The sequence below is a fragment of the Lagenorhynchus albirostris genome, chromosome 10 (assembly GCF_949774975.1).
Source record: "Lagenorhynchus albirostris chromosome 10, mLagAlb1.1, whole genome shotgun sequence".
Lineage (NCBI taxonomy): Eukaryota > Metazoa > Chordata > Mammalia > Artiodactyla > Delphinidae > Lagenorhynchus > Lagenorhynchus albirostris.
In genome coordinates, this window is record NC_083104.1 from 41,564,710 (window position 1) to 41,584,437 (window position 19,728).

The 19,728-nt window shown below is 50.2% G+C and overlaps 1 protein-coding gene across 7 annotated transcripts in view; it reads left to right on the forward strand.

Annotated features, from left to right (window-relative positions):
- The window catches only part of FYCO1 (FYVE and coiled-coil domain autophagy adaptor 1), an 86,021-nt gene that overhangs the window by 25,238 nt on the left and 41,055 nt on the right, over positions 1 to 19,728 (forward strand). For all 7 annotated transcript variants that reach the window (XM_060162164.1, XM_060162165.1, XM_060162170.1 and 4 more), the window contains exons 6-14: positions 2,779 to 2,922; positions 6,380 to 6,470; positions 7,419 to 9,791; positions 10,849 to 10,941; positions 11,643 to 11,761; positions 14,450 to 14,617; positions 16,578 to 16,727; positions 17,493 to 17,704; positions 19,104 to 19,248. In XM_060162164.1, coding sequence (XP_060018147.1) covers positions 2,779 to 2,922; positions 6,380 to 6,470; positions 7,419 to 9,791; positions 10,849 to 10,941; positions 11,643 to 11,761; positions 14,450 to 14,617; positions 16,578 to 16,727; positions 17,493 to 17,704; positions 19,104 to 19,248 — 3,495 coding nt within the window. The remainder of the gene's footprint in view (positions 1 to 2,778; positions 2,923 to 6,379; positions 6,471 to 7,418; positions 9,792 to 10,848; positions 10,942 to 11,642; positions 11,762 to 14,449; positions 14,618 to 16,577; positions 16,728 to 17,492; positions 17,705 to 19,103; positions 19,249 to 19,728) is intronic.

Below are 19,728 nucleotides of genomic sequence, written 5' to 3' on the forward strand. Positions count from 1 at the left end.
AATCCAAAAATGGGCAGAAGACCTAAATAGACATTTCACCAAGGAAGACATACAGATGGCCAACAGGCACATGAAAAGATGCTCAACATCACTAATTATTAGAGAAATGCAAATCAAAACTACAATGAGATATCCCCTCATGCCGGTTAGAATGGCCATTATCAAAAAATCTAGAAACAATAAATGCTGGAAAGGGTGTGGTGAAAAGGGAACCCTCCTGCACTGTTGGTGGGAATGTAAATTGATATAACCGCTACGGAAAACAGTATGGAGGTTCCTTAAAAAACTGAAAATAGAACTACCATATGACCTAGCAATTCCACTACTGGGCATATACCCTGAGAAAACCATAATTCCAGAAGAGACATATACCACAGTGTTCATTGCAGCACTATTTACAATAGCCAGGACTTGGAACCAACCTAAATGTCCATCGACAGATGAATAGATAAAGAAGATGTGGCACATATATACAATGGATATTTCTCAGCCATAAAAAGAAACAAAATTGAGTTATTTGTAGTGAGGTAGATGGACCTAGAATCTGTCATACAGAGTGAAGTAAGTCAGAAAGAGAAAAACAAATACCATATGCTAATGCATATATATGGAATCTTAAAAAAAAAAAGTACTGATGAACCTAGTTGCAGGGCAGGAATAAAGAGGTAGACATAGAAAATGGACTTGAGGACATGGGGTGGGAGGTGAAGCTGGGGCGAAGTGAGAGTAGCATCGACATATATACACTATCGAATGTAAAATAGTTGTCTGGCGGGAAGCAGCAGCCTAGCACAGGGAGATCGGCTCCGTGCTTTGCAATGTCCCTAGAGGGGTGGGATAGGGAGGATGGGAGGGAGGCTCAAGAGAAAGGGGATATGAGGACATGTTATATGCACGTGGAAGATTCGCTTTGTTGTGCAACAGAAACTAACAGTATTGTGAAGCAATTATACTCCAATAAAGATCTATTTTAAAAAAAGTATATGAGAACATGATTTGATAAAGGATAGGATTATGTATATTTTTCTTTTTAAATTATTGTTTTTGCAGTGAACAATTCTTCAGCACTTTTCAGCATGTATTAAAGTGTATAACATCTCTGAAACAAGTTCAGAAGACCTCAAATAAATGTGATAAACTAAACAATAGTAATGACAGCCACAGCAGCAGTGCCTGTCTGTGTCACACCCTGGCACAAGCAGGGACACACCCTGTCATCCTCCTCTCCCCTTCCCTACCACAGTCCTTGGCGCACATTGGGCAGGTAGCACTGAGCTTTCACAGGTGAGGAAAGTGAGGCTCAGAGAGGCCAAATGCCTTTCTCTGGGCCCCACTGATGCTGAGGCAGAAAGCAGGAGCTTGGGTCTAGGTCTCTGAACTCCTAATGCCAGGTAGTTTCCTCTGGTGGATGGCAGGTCCTTGGTGCTGGCACTAATGGGCAGACCCCACTGGTCACCCTGGACCAGTGGGTTGCAGCCTTGGCCTCTCATCAGAATCACCTGTGGGGTTTTTAACACCAACGAGCCTGGGGCCTCACCTGAGACACTGAGTCAGCACCCGCCCCATGGGTCTGGGCTCCCTGGGGATTGTGATGAGTGACCAGATTGGGAGCCTTTGTGCCCCTAGTGCTGAAGCCTCAGCAGGAGGGGAAGGAGGAGGGAGAGGTGAGGTTGAGCGTGTAAGGCGGGGAGAGGGTGTCAGATTAGGAGCCGCAGACCAGCTGCCAGTTAGCTGAACCTCTTTGGCTCGCCCGGCATCCCTTTTCCAGCTCTGCCTCCCCTCTACCTCTGGAGTGTTCTTCCAGTTAATTAAAAGAAATACTTCTGAATTAAAGGAAGACCATTGTGGGGGAATACTTTGTTTCATTTTGTCCCCTTTAAGATTGATTTGCATAAATGTGTATTGCTCTTGCATGTGCCAGGCTTTGTGAATGCATGTGAGTTGAGAACCTTTGCACATTTGATTTGAAGGTTATTTTGTTGTGATGTTTGGTGAAAACTGTCATAAACAGCTTGACTCCCAGCGTATCCCAGTTCAGCCGAGTAGCTCATTAAACTCATCAGTGTTGTCTTTTTAATTCTTATTGCTTCACGTGAAGTGAAACAACTACCACTTCCAAATGGAGATGTTTTGTTCCTTGGCTTTTATGTTGGTGTCTGGACAGAAATTAGCAGTGAGTTCAGTGTCCTGTATTGAGTTCTCTGGAGGGGATAGAAGACAAGCTTTTCTTTGAAAAAAGAAGTGTTCTGGGGCTTCCCTGGTGGCACAGTGGTTGAGAGTCCGCCTGCCGATGCAGGGGACACAGGTTCGTGCCCCGGACTGGGAAGATCCCACGTGCCGCGGAGCAGCTAGGCCCGTGAGCCATGGCTGCTGAGCCTGCGCGTCCGGAGCCTGTGCTCTACAACGGGAGAGGCCCCAACAGTGAGAGGCCCGCGTACCGCAAAAAAAAAAAAAAAAGTGTTCTTTCCCCTACAACTGCCTTTTCTTGGACAGTAATTCAGATTTAAGGTTTCTCACATTCATTTGGAAATAGGTATGGTATAAATAATAAATAAGCATATAATTCATTTCAGTAATTTCCCTGAAGAAGAGCAAACTTATTTGAGAGTTATGTGCTCCTGCAGTGAAAATCAAATTGGGGTGTATGTGTATGTCTGTCTTTAATTAATTTAGTTATCTGAGTTGGAATTTGATGAGGTAGAGCCTTACTGGGAGGACTGATTTCTTGCCTTTCTTTATGTACTCCTGTACTTGACCCCTTTTTGTGTTTCCCTGCAGTGACTGGTACTACGCAAGGAGCCCCTTTCTGAAGCCAAAGCTGAGCTCTGACATCGTGGGCCAACTCTACGAGCTGACCGACATCCAGTTTGACCTGGCATCGAGGGGCTATGACCTGGATGCTGCCTGGCCGACGTTTGCCAGGTACCTTGAAGAATTAATTGCTTGGTTGAAAAGAGCGGAAAGAGATGTTTGAAGTTTTGAAGCTCGCCACCAGTCTACTCAAAGCAGTTTTGCTCATGCAGTAAATTACCTGTAGCTTTGCAACTCTTATCCTTGCTAATTTTACAGACTTGGTTGAATCGTGACTAGCGATAGCATCTGGAGGCTCCAACCTTAAAATAACCTAACTGGCCAGGTGGCATGAGTCAGTGGAGACGCATATGTGAAACCCAAGGTTTTCAGATGTGTTAAGGGGCTTGGTGTGGGAGCAAGTGGGGAGCAAGTGGGCTTTTCCCCAATATGTTCTCATAGATACAGTTATCGTGGAGGCCAGTAAGAGAGGGAGCGAAGGCTCGTCCATGTAAGGTTTGCTGGAAAGGTTGCTTTGCTGTGTTTTCTTTTCCTACACCAGTACGGCACTCACACACTGTCTAACTGCATCCTCACAACTGTTCCAGGAGCAAGGTGCTGAGGAAACAGGCTCAGAGAGTGGAGGGACTTGCCTAGATTCACATAGCTGGCAGGCAGCAGGGCCAGGGTACTAGACTTGAGTTAAACTCAAGTCCAGCATTCTTTGTTTTGTTTTGCTTTCTGTTAATAAGGTGGTGTTTTGTTTTGGTTTTTTTCCAATTTTTGTATTTCTTATTAGGGACTTCTTTCTATGGAGGAAAAAATACTGACTATAATGGAACCCATTTGCCAACCACCAGGATTTAAGAGCTAACATTTTTGCCATATTTACTTCGTGTCATTTTTAGAACTGTTCAATTTTAAAATCATTTCAGACTTACAGAAAAGTTGTAAAAATAGTGCACGGTACTCATTCACTTTGATTCCCCAGTTATCAGTATTTTACTACAAACGTTTTAATCATTCTTTCTCTCTCTCTCTCTTTGTTTTTTTTTTTCCGGCCGTGCCACGTGGCATGTGGGATCTTAGTTCCCCCACCAGGGATTGAACCTGCGCCTCCTGCAGTGGAAGCGTGGAGTCTTAACCACTGTACCGCCAGGGAATTTCTTATTGTTCTTTATCTTTATGTAAACATGTTGGTTTATTTCCTGCATCATTTGAGTATAAGTTACAGACCTGATTCCCCTTTACTACTAAGTACTTCATCGTGTATTTCCTAAAATCAGGGACATCCTTTCCTAAAGTCAGGGATATCTATATAACCTCAGTTCAATTGTTAAAATCACAGAACATTGATACAATACTGCTGTCTAATCTACAGACTGTGTTCAAATTTTAGGAATTACACCAGACATGTCTTTTATAATCCAGGATCACAGGTCAGTGAATTGTTGGGTCTCCCTAGTCCTTGTTCATTTGGAACAGTTTCTCCTCTTTGCACAGACATTTTTGAAAAGTACAGGCCAGTTATTTTGTAAAATGTTCCTTAATTTGAGTTTGTCTAGTGTTTTCTCATTATTGGATTCAGATTAAGCATTTTTGGCAGAAATACCCGAGGTGTTGTGTCCTCAGCACATTGTACCCAGAGACACAGGATGTTGGTTTGTTTCATTACTTGCAAGGTTAACCATGATCATTTGGTTAAGGTGGTGTTAGCCAGGTTTCTCCTAAAGTTACTGTTTCTCTGTTTGTAATTAATATGTATCTTATGGGAAGACATTTTGAAACTAGGTTTTTTGTTGGTTTTTTTTTTGCGGGTACGCGGGCCTCTCACTGTTGCGGCCTCTCCCGTTGCGGAGCACAGGCTCCGGACACGCAGGCTCAGCGGCCATGGCTCATGGGCCCAGCCGCTCTACGGCATGTGGGATCTTCCCGGACCGGGGCACGAACCCGTGTCCCCTGCATCGGCAGGCGGACTCAACCACTGCGCCACCAGGGAAGCCTGAGACTAGGTTTTTATCCTGTTTCTTTTAAATCTCCCTCCTGTTAGTTTTAGCATCTGGTAAATCTTTCCTGAATCAGTTACTATCATGGTTACCAGAGTGATTTTCTGACTCCATCATTCCTTCTACACTAATAGTTGGCATTCTATTGTAAGGAAGATCTTTTCCTTCTTCCCCATCTATTTATTCATTTACAGCAGTATTGACTCGTGGATTCTTATTTTTTTCAATAGGTTATATTCTGTCACTGTAATTATTTTAAACCTTAAGGTGCCTTATATTTGGCCAGTCAAAGTCCCTTCAAGCTGGTTCTTGTGGGATTTTTTTGTTATGTCTGATACCTTTTTTTTTTAAAGAAATAAAATATTATAGATCCCAATAAAGCCCCACCCCACGGCCATCCTTTCTCCTTTTCTCCCTTTCTAGAAGTAATTACAACCCTGTAGTTAATGCATGTCATTCCCAAATATTTTTGTGTTTCACTACATGTGCCTGTAAATATTATGTATGTATAGTTGTATTTTATATATATATTTTTAATTTGCTACATTGATTGAATCATGAGATGGCGATACTTTTGCAGGTTGCTTTTTTCATTCCACATTGTTTTTGAGATTTTTATCTGTGTTTGTACAGGGAGTTCTATAGATGTGGAGTAGGGCTGGCAAACCACGGCCCACAGGGCCATGTGTAACACACCTTCATTTACCTATTGTCTATGGCTGCTTTCATGCTACAGTGGCAGAGTTGAATTGTGACAGAGCCCGTAAGGCTTGCCAACCGAAAATATTCACTATCTGGCCCTTTACAAAAAAAGATTGCCAACCTGTGGCATAGAGTATTCCATTGTGTGAGTAAACAGTTTATCTGTTTCTCTAGTGATGTGGAGTTAGAAAGGTTCTGCTTTTTCCACCATGACGGTGCTGCCAGGAGCATCCCCACACGTCACCTTATGCACGTATGTGACTGTCTTTCAGGTAGATACTGAGAAGTGCAGTTGTTGGGTTGTGGAGACTAACAAGGTTTAAAATGCAATAATTGCAGATTAAGGAGAAGATTCTGGTCATTAAGTAAAAGTGTGTTTCGTTTGCAATGACTAGCGCCATCAAATAGAACTTTCTGCAGTGAGGGAAATGTCGTGTGTGAACCAGAAGAGGTCTTCCAGCCACATTACTCGTGTAACATAACGTAAAGCAGTGACCTCAAGGCCTGAAGCACAGCGTGACCTTTATTTACCAGATTGACTGTTGTTGGTTCCTCCCTGGTAGACAAGTTATGGCTGGCATCGAAGGTTCTAGGAAAACTTAAACTAAAAACTGGGAAATACTATGTTCACTTCGTTCCTTTTTGGCAGTGAGAGCAAAGCCATCATGCTTAGACTTCAACAGCAGGGTCCAGCTGCTACGACCAACCTGAATGTGTGCTTTGGTGGAAATTGTTGGATTTTGCCTTCTTACTGAACCTGGGAGGGCACTGCCGCTACCACCACCTGGTTGCCTAGTGACAACCAAGGCCTCCCCGAGTGTGTGTGTATGTGTGTGTGTTCCCTGCTCTGATGCAAGCATGTCTGTTTTGTGGCCCCGCAGGAGGACCCTGGGCACTGGCTCTTCTGCTTACCTATGGAGACCCCCCAGCCGAAGCTCCAGCATGAGTAGTTTGGTGAGCAGCTACCTGCAGGTAATGCCAAGAAGGCTGGGGACTCCCTCTCTGTCATGTCAACCAGGGCATGTTCTTGCCCCTCCCAGCTCAGGGGGATGTTCTCAGATTCCTGGTGTTCCAACCCGAGCGATATAACCCCTCAGTCCTACCCACTGTTTCCTCGAGTCCAGGTTTTTATAACCAAAAGGAATTTAGGCCTTTTAAAAACTAAATTCTTTTAAAAGCTTTTTAAAGTGTTTCAGAAGAAGTGGTTTGGCACTGTGATTAAAAGTGGCAAGGTCAAATCCTGACTGTCACTCGCCCCCTGTGTGACCCTGGGAAGGTGACTTACCCTGTCGAAACTTGAGCTCTCTCATCTGTACAATCTCATACCAGCCTGTAAGGTGGTTGTAGGGAGTAAATGAGGGCACACACGCACAGTGCTTAAGGACTTGGCACAGGCTAGCGCTCAGTAAACGTTAGTGCGTCAGGTCAGTTTCATTAATTTTGTTAGAAATGTGAATGTATCGTATAGTTTAATGGAAAAGAACACTGAAATTAATCAGCAAAGCAAAATAAGACTAATCAGTATAAGTAGCATTTTTACCCTAGTTTGTGATTTAATTGCAACAGGAATTGTGGGTAGGGTGCAATGGGGAAGCAGTAGTTTACATGTAACATCATTTCTCTAAGAGCCAGCATCCATTATGTTACCAAAGCTACAGGAGGCTGAATGGGAAACGCAAGTTCTGGGTCTCAGTGGAGCTCACACATGTGGCGTTACATCATATTTTAGGATGTGCTACTGACCTCCTCTGGCATATGCTTTGAGCAAAGGGGTCCCAGTCCTTTGAATAGCTCAATAGACTAAGCTTAGGTCATGTAATTGCTGTATTTTTACTTCTGTTCTCATTAACTTCTAAAGTTTTGCCAAGCAGCAATGTAGCTTCATACCCAAGCCACTTGTTTTTCGTGTTTCCTCCCCAGACTCAGGAGATGACCTCCCACCTTGACCTGAGCAACCCCTTAAACCATGAGGCACTGGAGGGCTTTGACGAGTTGCGGCTAGAGCTGGACCAGTTGGAGGTGCGGGAGAAGCAGCTGAAGGAGCAGATGCAGCAGCGGGAAAGAGAGAACCAGGAGCTGAGGGCGGCCGTCAGCCTGCATGGAGAGCAGCTGCAGGCAGAGAGAGAGAGGGGCCGCGCCGCCGCCGAGGACAACCTTCGCCTCGCCGGTGTGGTGGCCGCGCTCCAGGAGCAGTGGGAAGTCACCCAGGCCACACAGAACACTGTGAAGGAGCTGCAGACGTGCCTGCAGGCCCTGGAGCTGGGGGCCTCGGAGAAGGAGGAGGATTACCTCTCAGCCCTGCGGCGGCTGGAGTCCCTACTGCAGCCCCTGGCTCGGGAGCTCGAGGCCACACGTGACTCCCTGGGCAGGAAGGACCAGTGCTCAGCTGATGTCCCAGACCAGCTGAGTGCAGCCGAGCAGAAGGCTGACATGGCACTGGACGCAAAGGGGCGACAAAAGCGCATCCCCAGTGACTCGCCCCTGGAGACTCAGGAGCTGGGGGAGAAGCTCCTGGAAAGGGAGAACACCCAGCTGGAGCAGCTGGCCAAAGAGCTGCAGCTGAAGGAGGAGGCCCGGGCCAGCCTGGAGCGCCTGGTGGAGGAGATGGCCCCGCTCCGGGAAGAGCTGTCCAGGAAGGGGCAGGAGGCAGCCCAGCTCCAGCGTCAGCTGCACGAGTCGTTGGCCCACTTGAGCTCCCTGGAGGAAGAGCTCGCGGAGGGGAGGCGAGAGGAGCAGCGGCGGCAGGAGGAAAAGGGGCTGCTGGAGCAGGAGGCCAGGTCCCTGACGCGGCAGCTGCAGCTCCTGGAGACCCAGCTGGCCCAGGTGAGCCAGCACGTGAGTGACCTGGAGGAGCAGAAGAAGCAGCTCATCCAGGACAAAGACCGCCTCAGCCAGAGGGTGGGGACGCTGGAGCGACTTGCTGCGCAGTCAGGCCCAGATCTGCCTGTGGCGGCTGCGGAGCACGAGGCTCTGAGCCCCACCCTGCAGCAGGCCTGTGAGAAGCTGGAGGAGGAACAGAGGGGCCTGTGGGAGGGACAGGTGGACGATCCCAAGATGCAAGGGGCCGGCCAGGAGAAGCTCCAGCAGGCCAACAGGGAGCTGGAGAAGGAGCTGCAGAATGTGGTGGAGCGCAACCAGCTGTTGGAGGATAAGCTTCAGGCCCTGCAGGCTGACTATCAAGCGCTGCAGCAGCGGGAGGCGGCCATCCAGGGCTCCCTGGCCTCCCTGCAGTCAGAGCAGGCCAGCATCCGGCACATGGGAGACCAGATGGAGGCAAGCCTCCTGGCTGTGAAGAAGGCCAAGGAGACCATGAGGGCCCATGTGGCTGAGAAGGAGGCTGCCCTGCAAAGCAAGGAGGCCGAATGCCAACAGCTGCGGGAGCAGGTGGAGCAGTGCCGGCAGCTAGCGGAGGCCCGGGCTGGGGAGGTCAGGGCGCTTGAGGACCGGTGCCGCCAGCAGACCCAGCTGATTGAGACCCTCACGGCAGACAAAAGCCAACAGGGGTTCAGCCCACCTCAAGACCACGCGTCCCAGGAGCTAGCAGCCCAGCTGGCCCTGTCTCAGGCACAGCTGGAGAGCCATCAGGGGGAGGCCCAGAGACTGCAGGCTGGGGTGCTGGACCTCCAGGCCAAGCTGCAGGCAGCCCTGGGTGACCGGGAGAAGGTGCAGAGCCAGCTGAGCGTGGCCGAGGCCGCTCTGAGGGAGCACAAGGCCCTCGTGCAGCAACTGAAGGAGCAGAACAAAGCCCTCACCAGGGCCCACGTTCAGGAGCTGGTGCAGTGCTCGGAGCGTGAAGGGGCGCTGCAGGAGGAGAGGGCCGGAGAGGCCCAACGGAGGGAGGAGCTCCAAGTAGTGTGGGAGGAGCTGTCCCAGGCAACAGGCAGCTCCGAGGAGGCGCAGCTAGAACCTGCTGAGCTGCAGGAGCAGCCGCACCGGGCCAACACGGATATGGCCGAGCTCGGCATCCAGGTCTGCGCGCTGACCGCAGAGAAAGAGCCGCTGGAGGGGGCGCTGGCCCGCGCCATGCAGGAGCTCCAGGATGCCAAAGAGGCAGCCTCCAAGGAGCGGGAGGGCCTGGAACACCAAGTGGCAGGGCTGCGGCGAGAGAAGGAGAGCTTGCAGGGGAAGCTGAAGGCAGCTGAGGAGGCAGCTGGCTCACTGCCTGGCCTGCAGGCCCAGCTGGCCCAGGCCGAGCAGCAGGCCCAGAGCATCCGGGAGACTGCACGCCAGGAGCTCGACACCCTCAAGTTCCAGCTGAGCACCGAGATCATGGACTACCAGAGCAGACTTAAGGTAACCCTCACCTTGACCGTCTGAGCTGCACTTGTCTCCTGCAGCAGGGCCTGGTGGGTCCATGAGTGGTTGGGATGCACCTTGGGCCAGGTGGCACATGAGGGCCCAAGAATGTCCTGGAGGCCCAGGCCAACATGGCCTCATCCTGGTGTCATAGCTCACAGCATCCTTCTCCCTGCAGGAACATGTTAGGGACACAGCATTGGAGAGGAATGCCTTAACCCAGATGTCTAAATTTAAGGCCATTACAGACAAGTTTGGCCCACACAAAATTTTTTTTAACTTAGTAGCCAACATTTCAAGAGCAGGGTGTTTATAGATTCAGTTTTTGGACTTCTTTTTGAAATCTTGGGAGTTCCTAAAGCCTGTGCTCTCATTCCTACGTGGCAGCAGTCAGCAGGAGCTGGGTGGGGACTGCCCACTTTAAGGAAGCGTGCATCCTCTGCTATTTTCCTTGTACTCGTTTATGTACTTGTTCAGCCCCTTTTGGCATGTGAGTTCCTGACTGCCTCGAGTCCTGTCCCTGGATTCTCTGTCCCATCAGGTGCCTCCTGATAGCAGAGCAGTTGTAGGAAACCAACTCAATTCATTTTCACAGAGCCCTTGGGACAGACAAGCTTATGAGAACAGCATTTACCATGTGTCTTGAACTGCAGAGAAAGAGTTAAGAGTGAGGACACAGGCAGACATCTACGGGGCTTTGGCTTCTGATGTATCTGTTTGCTTCTGGGTCTGTGCACTCAGACCACTCCTGACCTCTCTCTTAGGCAACTATTGCGTTCCCACAGATGTGCCTCCCACCTTATGTCACCCCACCCCTTGCAGTTCCATGTGGCTCATACTCCACCTTTCCTTGGCAGAAATGAAATTCTAAGTTTGGGGGCCAAGCTTAAGTGTCTTGGCTTGACGAGATTGTGTTACCAGGGAAGCCCAAAGTTTATTGAGTTTGGGAGAAAAAGAGAGAGGTAGCTTGTTTTTACCCATTTTGGGGGAGTGGGGCCGAGGGAGTCTCAGAACAAGGACCCCACTTTTCTGATCCCTTTCTCATCCTCTCCAGACCTCCAGTGAAGAATGCAGGAGCCTCAGGGGCCAGTTGGAGGAGCAAGGTCGGCAGCTACAGGCTGCCGAGGAGGCTGTGGGGAAGCTGAAGGTAAGCCTGGCCCCTGAGGCCCAGGGAAGGTGCTCCTGTGAGCCCTGAGCAGCGGCCGGCCCATCGTTCACCTGGTCATTCCACTCCCAGGTTGTGGGCCTGTCGAGGAAGGGGATGTGGCTTGGCTTTCATTGGACCATCAGAGAGGCCTCCCTGGAGGAGTTCCAGTGCCCTGGCTAAAGCTGCCATCAGCTCACCTTTGTAGACAACCTGAGTCTGTGTCATGGCTCTTCCACTCCCTGAACACCTGGCTAGAGCTGTCAAGTGTGCTTTTCACCGCCCCTGTGTCTTATGGAAAGGAAATAAGTCATCCCCCTCTGCAGATGTTCTCCAAGTCAGTGTTTCTGACGTGAGCCAGAGCAGGGGTGGGACTGAAACCCGTTTTCATGGCAGTGACTTTTTTCAGTTACTCCTGTACCCTGCCACCCCACCTCTACACCCACCCCGGAGATTCTGATACCTGCTGCCCCACCAGCCACCACAACAGGTTGCAGCTGATGCTTGAGGGACATAATTACAAATGGGAGTCTGTCATACTCCACACACATACTAGTTCATGGTTTCTTGAACTTAAAAACAGACAAAAGCCCCTCCTGTTAGAAGTGCGCCAGCCAGATGGGGTGGGGAACATGCCAGTCACTTGATGGCATCTTGCATGGGCTTCTGCAACCGAGCGTCTTCTCCCTGCTGTCCTGTGCCAGGCTTCCCAGGCCGATGCGGCGGAGAAGCTGAGCTGCACCGGCAAGCACCTTGCTGAGTGCCAGGCCGCCATGCTGAGAAAGGATGAGGAGGGGGCTGCCCTGCGCCAAGACTTGGACAGGTTAGTTACACGGTCCACCCACGCGGCCAGTGGGAGAGTCCTCAAGGGAGGGGGTGTTTGGTACAGTCATTTAGAAAGTCAACCACTCATGTCAGGTTAAAGAAGCCCTTTTGCAAGAAAAGCCACAGACTCATAAAGTGCTTATGTCAGAAGCATGCCACGGAGAACCTTGGCAATCTGCCTGTCACAAGCCTATAGAAGGCTGCAGAGACCCTTTCTCTTAATCCATTATCTTATCTCTAGCAGGGCATATTTCAGTTCAGTAACTTCATGCTTTGGTAAAACTAAAATGAAGTAAAAGCTGGGAGATTATCATGGTACTACTAACAGCAAACATTTAAGTAATGCCTAAAATGTGGCAGGTACCGTTTTAAATACTTGGTATTTATTTGCCCATTTAATCCTCCCAACAGTCTTGTGAGGATGGTATTATTATTTATCCCATTTCATAGATGAGGAAAACAAGGCTCAGAGGAGTGAAGTCACTTGCCCAGGGTCACACAGTGTGTAAGTGGTGATGACAGGATTGGAACTCAGAACATTTGGCTCCAGAGTCTTTGTCTCAACAACTACCCTAAAAAATATATAGACAGATAGTTTAGTGTTTTGTTTTGTTTTATTTTAGGGTACTGGTGTGAGAGTATTGTGTGTGCATGTTTTCCCTGCGTGTGTTTTGACTTGAGTTCTTCATTTCCTCTCTGAAATGAGAGGCTGCGGGGTTAGGTGTGAGGTTCTCGCAAGCTCATCTGAGAGTGAGTGAGCGAGCCAGGGAGCAGGATCGGCTTGTCTTCCTGGAGACTGTCTGGTGCTGTGTCTGTGGAGAGCACATCGTGCTGTCGCCCTTTCATCATAATGGGTTTTTTTTTTTGGTTGTTTGTTTTTGCGGTACGCGGGCCTCTCACCGTTGTGGCCTCTCCCGCCGCGGAGCACAGGCTCCGGACGCGCAGGCTCAGCGGCCATGGCTCACGGGCCCAGCCGCTCCGCGGCATGTGGTATCTTCCCGGACCGGGGCATGAACCTGCGTCCCCTGCATCGGCAGGCGGACTCTCAACTACTGCGCCACCAGGGAAGCTCCATCATAATTTTTTTTTAACCTTAAAGTATGGCCCTACCTGTGTCCACCCCCGAGACCTCTTCATCTTCAGGCTTGGGGGCCACCCGGAGTTGTGAGCATCATCAGCCCACTGTCTGGTGATGGGGCCAAACTGGAGTATTACAGGAGTAATACAGGTAATACAGTAATACAGATCCAGGAGTATTACAACAGGGGATGCTGGGACCTGATCGCATGTGTGCTCCCAGCAAAAACAGACACACCAAATTCTCCCGAGGCTTTAACTTTTCCACCCATCTCCTACCATCTGCTTCTAGGCCTGGGCCCAGGCTCAATGGGAGATCCAGACCACGCCGGATGTTTAGTAACCTCAACGTACATTTCTTCTCATCTGACTCTTCTCAGCTGACTCCTTACAGAGTTTGAATCCTATAGGACTCTGGCTTCCCTTAGCCAGGTGGTGTTCATGTGACAATTTAAGTAGAACCTCCGAAGTTGGTGGCATTCTTTTTTTTTTTTTTTTTTTTTTTTTTTTGTGGTACGCAGGCCTCTCACTGCTGTGGCCTCTCCCGCTGCGGAGCACAGGCTCCGGACGCGCAGGCTCAGCGGCCATGGCTCACGGGCCCAGCCGCTCCGCGGCATGTGGGATCTTCCCGGACCGGGGCACGAACCCGCATCCTCTGCATCGGCAGGCGGACTCTCAACCACTGCGCCACCAGGGAAGCCCGGTGGCATTCTTTTTAATGCTATAACTCTGTGTGTGTGTGTGTGTGTGTGTGTGTGTGTGTGTACCCGAGATCATTTTGGAGGACAGTGTCTAGTAAACAACAACCTCCTGACAACTTTATACTGGACATGGAAAGGCTGGATTAGATACAGATTCATTGGTCTTGCACAGCCCTCTGTTTTAATGGAGCTGTTATGAATGCCTTGCTTTATAAGGCATCCTTGGAAAACCACTGCCTTAGGGGACAGGTGAGCTGAAAGAGAAGTAGGCAAGGGCGGGAAGACAGTGGTTCAGCCGGCCCGCCTGCTGCAGCTTGAGGCTCCGAAGCACCCAGAACAGGATTCCTTAGGCCTCAGCATTGTCAGGTTGAACGCCTCGCAGTGTAGATTGAGTGCCTGCCGTGTGCCCCATGCCAAGCCCCACGTGTAGAGTCCCAAAGACACATGGAAGATAGACGCTTCTCTGTGTGGTCATCTCCAGGAAGCTACGCCTCTGTTCTTTCTCTCCTGGCTCCTTTTTCCTCTTGTGTGTACTGCCATCACCAGCCCATGTACTTAACCCATTGGGCTCCTCTCAAAACCTCAGTCTCTGCCCAAGAACCAAGTGGTACAGAGTTTGACGCACGTGGGGTGCTCCTAGTGACCTGAGCTCAGCCTCCTCTCCCAAATGTCCCTTGTATTTGTCGGGAGGGGTAGTGGTGTGTGAAGAGTTTGGGTGTGTGAGGGAAGTTTCGAAGGCTTAAGAGAGTGTACAGCCTGTGAGTGGGGCCGTGCCAAGGGGCTCCCCCCATGAAGGGGAAAGCCTGGTAGGGCAGCAGGACCCCCCATTAGAGGCCTGGATTAGCCCAGAGGCACGGGGGAAGCTGGAAGTGGTGGGTAATAAGGAAAACTTACTACTCCTCCACCAGGACCCAGAAGGAACTTGAAAAAGCCACGACAAAGATCCAGGAATATTACAACAGACTCTGCCAGGAGGCGACAGACAGGGAAAAGAATGACCAGAAGATGCTTGCTGACCTGGATGACCTGAATAGAACCAAGAAATTCCTGGAGGAGCGGCTGATAGAGCTGCTCAGGTGAGTATCAAACAAGGGGCCAGGGGCTGCCCCCAAGCTTGGCTTTTCTTTAAAGAAATGCAACTGTTCTTGAAAGGACTCTTCGAGGGAAATGAGCCCCTGTCTGCTTGTGTTCTGTTGTAAGCGCCCGCACACGTGAACAGGGTCTGCTCAGGCCCTTGGCAGCCTTGCACCTGGTCCGTGTTTTCTTATTGCTATGCTGTTTTCAAAATCTCCGTGTGCTCAGCCACAAGAGTGACAATCAAAGATGTTTAATATCCTCAGGGACTTCTCTATTCCCTTGTCCCTCTCTCGTGAGCCCTTTTCTCCTTCTCTTCCGTCCCACTCTCCCCAGCACCTGGGCCCCCAAACTCCAGTGCCTGCAGGTAGCAGACAGTGATGTAAATGTGTGAACCGGGCCAGGACGGGGCTCTGAGAAACAGGAGGACATGACCTGCTCTGCTCTTGCTGACTGTTGCCCCGCAGGCATCGAGTCCAGGGTTGCCAAGTCACCTTACTTCTTAAGAGAATGTGGAAATCTGAATTTTTATGTGAAATTGGCCTGGCTTTTAAATGTTGACAACTCATTCAAAAAGTTTTGAAAGGTTTTTGTATGGAATTATTATTATTATTATTTTTTTGGCTGCGCCTGGCTGCTTCTGGGATCTTAGTTCCCCAACCAGGGATCAAACCCATGCCCCCTGCAGTGGAAACGCGGAGTCTTAACTACTGGACCTCCAGGAAAGTCCCGGAAATTTTCAAAAATACAAAAATAGGATAGCAAAATGCACTGCTCTGTACCTGTCACCCAGCTTCAACATTATTCAGCTCATGACCAGTCTTGTATCATCCAAGAGTCCTACCCATTTCCCCCACCTCCTCAGATTATTTTGAAGCAAATCCCAGACATCCTGTCATTTCATCCACAAGTATTCTGATACGTACCTCTCCAACACAAGGACTCTATTTTAAACAACCACAGCATCATTACCGCGTTTGAAAATTAACTAATTCCCAATATCATCAACTGTCTAGTCTAGTTTGAAATTTTTCTAATTGCTTTATAGGTTTTTCTAATTAGGATCTATATTAGATCTATACATTGCATGGTGATATGTTTCTTAGATCTCTCTTACTTAGTCATGGTTCCCCCACCATCTCACTCTCTTTTTTTTTCCTTTGCAGTTTACTTTTAAAGAAAGCAGGCCATTCATCTGGTAGAGTTTCCCATAGCCTGGACTTTGCTGATTGCATGCCCATGGTGTCATTTAACATGTTCTTCCATCTTCTGTGTTTCCTATAGCCCCGAAAGTTAACAGCAGTTTTAAGGAAGGCTTTATACACATCTTCCCTGGTGCATCAGGCACATGCAGGTGCTGCCAGAGCCTCCTGAAAAGCCTGCCACTTTTTTCAGTGTGTTTGCTTCCTGTAGTGGCTGTGCTGTCTCTCTAAGGAGTGGAGGAGGTCAACATCCCATCGGATTTTCAGGCTGGAAAAGCTTGGCTCTCCTCCATTAATTGTTACTTAAACCATAAAAACATGAAGGATCCCGAGCACATTTAAGATTTGGGTTCTTGGGCTCACAGCACACAGACAGTCATGTAATCATGGCAGCACGTGACAGCTTAAACTCCCATTGGCCACGTGCACCGTCATTTAGACATCTGAGCAGCTGGTGGCCCTTGTCAGTGCCAGCAGGTCTTTGCAGTTGCCAGAGCCTTTTACGGACATCACAGACCCCCCTGTACCTTCACACAGTGTGGTGTCAGATGAGGACTTAACACGTTGGGAGGCTCCTGCTGAGTCTGGGACTGGTGTGGGGTGACAGAGGAGACCTAGACTGGGGGTTTATTTCCAAGGTAAAAGTGAATTCTCCTTGTGTTTTGGGAAATTCGGAAGCAGTCTTTTGAAATGAACCAGAGATAATTCTATTGTTTTCATGGATTCTTTCTTCTATTTTTCTAATGCGGCTTTTTCCCAGGGACAAGGATGCTCTCTGGCAGAAGTCAGACGCCCTGGAATTCCAACAGAAGCTCAGTGCTGAGGAGAGGTGGCTGGGGGACACGGAGGCGAACTACTGCTTTGACTGCAAGCGGGAGTTCAGCTGGATGGTGCGGCGGCACCACTGCAGGTCAGCAGGCGGCCTGCGGGCAGGGCCCAGCACTAGGGCAGACGCCTCTGAACGAGGACTCCGTGGCAGGCGTTGGCACCGCAGCCAACTGTCTAGGAAGAGCACGTTGCCTCTTAGTTTTGAGGGAACCAGTTGAGGAGGGTATGTTAGGCAGGGTCTCAGCAGGACACTCGGGGATCCCCGAAAGGGAAGAGAGTTTAATACAGGGGGTGTAGGCAGAGTTAAGGGGACCCACAGGGATGTAGAGCACCCAGAGACCCAACCTCTGGCCCTCTCTTGGCCTGCAGGGGTCAGAGGGGAAATGAAACCCAGAGAGAGCAGGGGCTGAGGCTTCACCAGAGGAACACAGAGCAGAGACCCCCCCCACACCCCCCAGGGCCCAAAGAAGGGCAGGCAGGAATGAATCTTGAGTTGGGGTGGGGACAGATGGAGAACGGTCAGCACAGGGGGATGGGGTCTGTGGTCTCTTAGAGCCCAGCCCCCGAGGCCTAGAATGCACACCTGCATCGTTGCGTTAGGGAAGGGGGCTCGGCCTGCCTCCCAGGACCCTGGAAGTAAACGTGTCTCCCATCAGCCTTACCAAGATGGCTTTTTTGGAATCTTATGAGATAGGCCTTCAGGCCCCACTCTAGAGTGGGGGCAGAGCCAGGTCTGACGAGCCATGTGGCGTCCAGAGCCCAGAACAGAGCCCAGTTCCGGTCCCAAGCAGGTCACTCGAGACCTCTAGTGCAGCGTCCTCAGGGCCCGTGCCTGTGTCGTCCCCAGGATATGCGGCCACATCTTCTGTTACTACTGCTGCAACAACTACGCTGTGAGCAAGCACAGCGGCAAGAAGGAGCGCTGCTGCCAGGCCTGCTTCCAGAAGCTGAGCGAGGGCCCCGAGTCCCCCGACAGCACCAGCTCGGGCACCAGCCAGGGAGAGCCCAGCCCCGCCCGGTCACCAGCCCAGGCCGCACCCCAGGCCACCGGAGGCCAAGGTCAGGCTCCGCCACTGCCCTCGGTGTTCTCCAGGTGCCACCCTCACCGCTACCCCACTGTGGCTGCTTAGCTGGAACATGTGTAGTTCAGTGTTTTCCAAACTTAGGCACTAAAAAGGTAGTACCACCAATCTGAGACTTTCTTTTTGATGTAATTAGGATTGAAGGAGAATTGAAAAGGGAATAACTTTCTCCCGATATGATTCAGTGTTATTTAACGTGGTGTCTGTTTACTTCTCAACTCACACCACCAGTGGACCCACAGCTTTGGAAAACGCTGTCTCCCAGGACCCCAGCCCCATATCCAGCCCTCTCCTTCAGGGTAACCAAAGGCCAGGAGTTGAGTGTGGAAACGAGCACATCCTTCCCTGTCTCCCTGTAGCTCACATTCTCTCTCGGCGGCCAAGAAGGATATATTCTCCTTCATGTCCTCTCACTCAGCTCAGTAAAAGGAAGCGGGATTTGGTTCCTGCTCAGCACAGCCTCGCAGACCAGCCCAGGCTGCCCTCTCAGGGCTGGACTGTGGGTGTCTGTTCTAAAGCACGGCCTGTACCAGGAGCCATGCGGCAGGGCCTGCTGGGAACTTGTAACTCCCATGAACTGTTCTTCTTGCTGAATCTTCCCCTCGCCTGGCTCACTAGTGGGTGTTCCAGTGACGACAGAGGGTGGCATGGTGCCAGCATGCTGAGGTTGCTTGTTTTGCTTTCTGACATTTCCTGTCTCCTCCTCTGTCTGTCTGTCTTACTTTCTGTCTTTTCTTCTTTCGTCTCAGGCCTGCCATCACATTTTCCATCACATGCAAGAGACTGCTTGTTGGCGGGGTGGGGGGTGACTAGCACAGCAGCATCGCACAGCATCCTTCCTACTGGGTAGCCTGCAAAGTTGGGCACGAGTACCCTGGTCAGAAGCACAATGGCTGCTGTGCAGAAGGAGGTTCTTTTCCACCCCTCAGTGGATTGAGGTGAAAATGCAGGTCAGACAGAATCCTCCTCTCAAAGAGGCATGAGTGAGGTCTGTGTCTGCTGGAGCAAGGATTCAGCAGCACAGAAGTATGATTACCTTTTTGTTAGGTTCTTTCCTGATAAGGTTTTGGTAGGTTTTTTTCCTTCTAAATAAAGGGCCTCAGAGAACATGTAAGAGCTTAAAACCTCTCCACACCACTGCCTAAGGGACTTCAGAGAAATCTCTTACATGGTGCATTCAGTTTCATCTGTAGTCCCTTCATCTGCTTTTCTGGAACATCCCAAGAGCCATTTCTCTCCATCTGGACAGAGTAGCTGTCGGTTGAGTGAGCACTTAGAGTGTGTCCTGGTGGCTCGTCCCATGTAGCTACACTCCCTCCCCGTACTGTCCATGACTGTGCATGTCTCTTCTCTCCCGACCTGCCTCTGCACCCCAGGTGCTAACACAGACTGCCGGCCGCCAGACGATGCCGTGTTTGACATCATCACAGATGAGGAGTTGTGCCAGATACAGGAGTCCGGCTCCTCCTTGCCTGAAACACCCACCGAGACGGATTCTCTTGACCCAAACGTGGCTGAACAGTGAGTAGACATCACCTCCATTTCCTGAGTGCTCATTAAGTGCACTTATCAAAGGATTAGTTTCTTATCAAAGGATTAGGAAAGCTTGGAAGCAAGATTGACTGTCTTTGCTTAAGGGGAGGTGCCTGCGAACAGTGCTCGGGGCAGGGTGCCCCTGAGGAGCACCAGGGCTCGAGGAGTAGTCAGTGTTGAGCCTTGTCTGAGGGTTCCTGGGCGTGTCTGTCAGCGGTCCCCCTGATTTCAGCATCTCCAGGAAGGCCTTTCTGGGCTTAGGCAACTGTATTAATCTGCTCAGGCCGCCATAACAAAATACCATAGACCAGGTGACTTAAACAACAGAAATCTATTTTCTCACAGTCCTGGGAGTGCAAGGCCAAGGCAGGTTTGGTTTCCTGAGGCCTCTCCTTGGCTTGCGGACAGCTGCTGTCTTCCTGTCTCTTCACATGGTCATGCCCGCTATGCATGTGCCACCCATGTCTC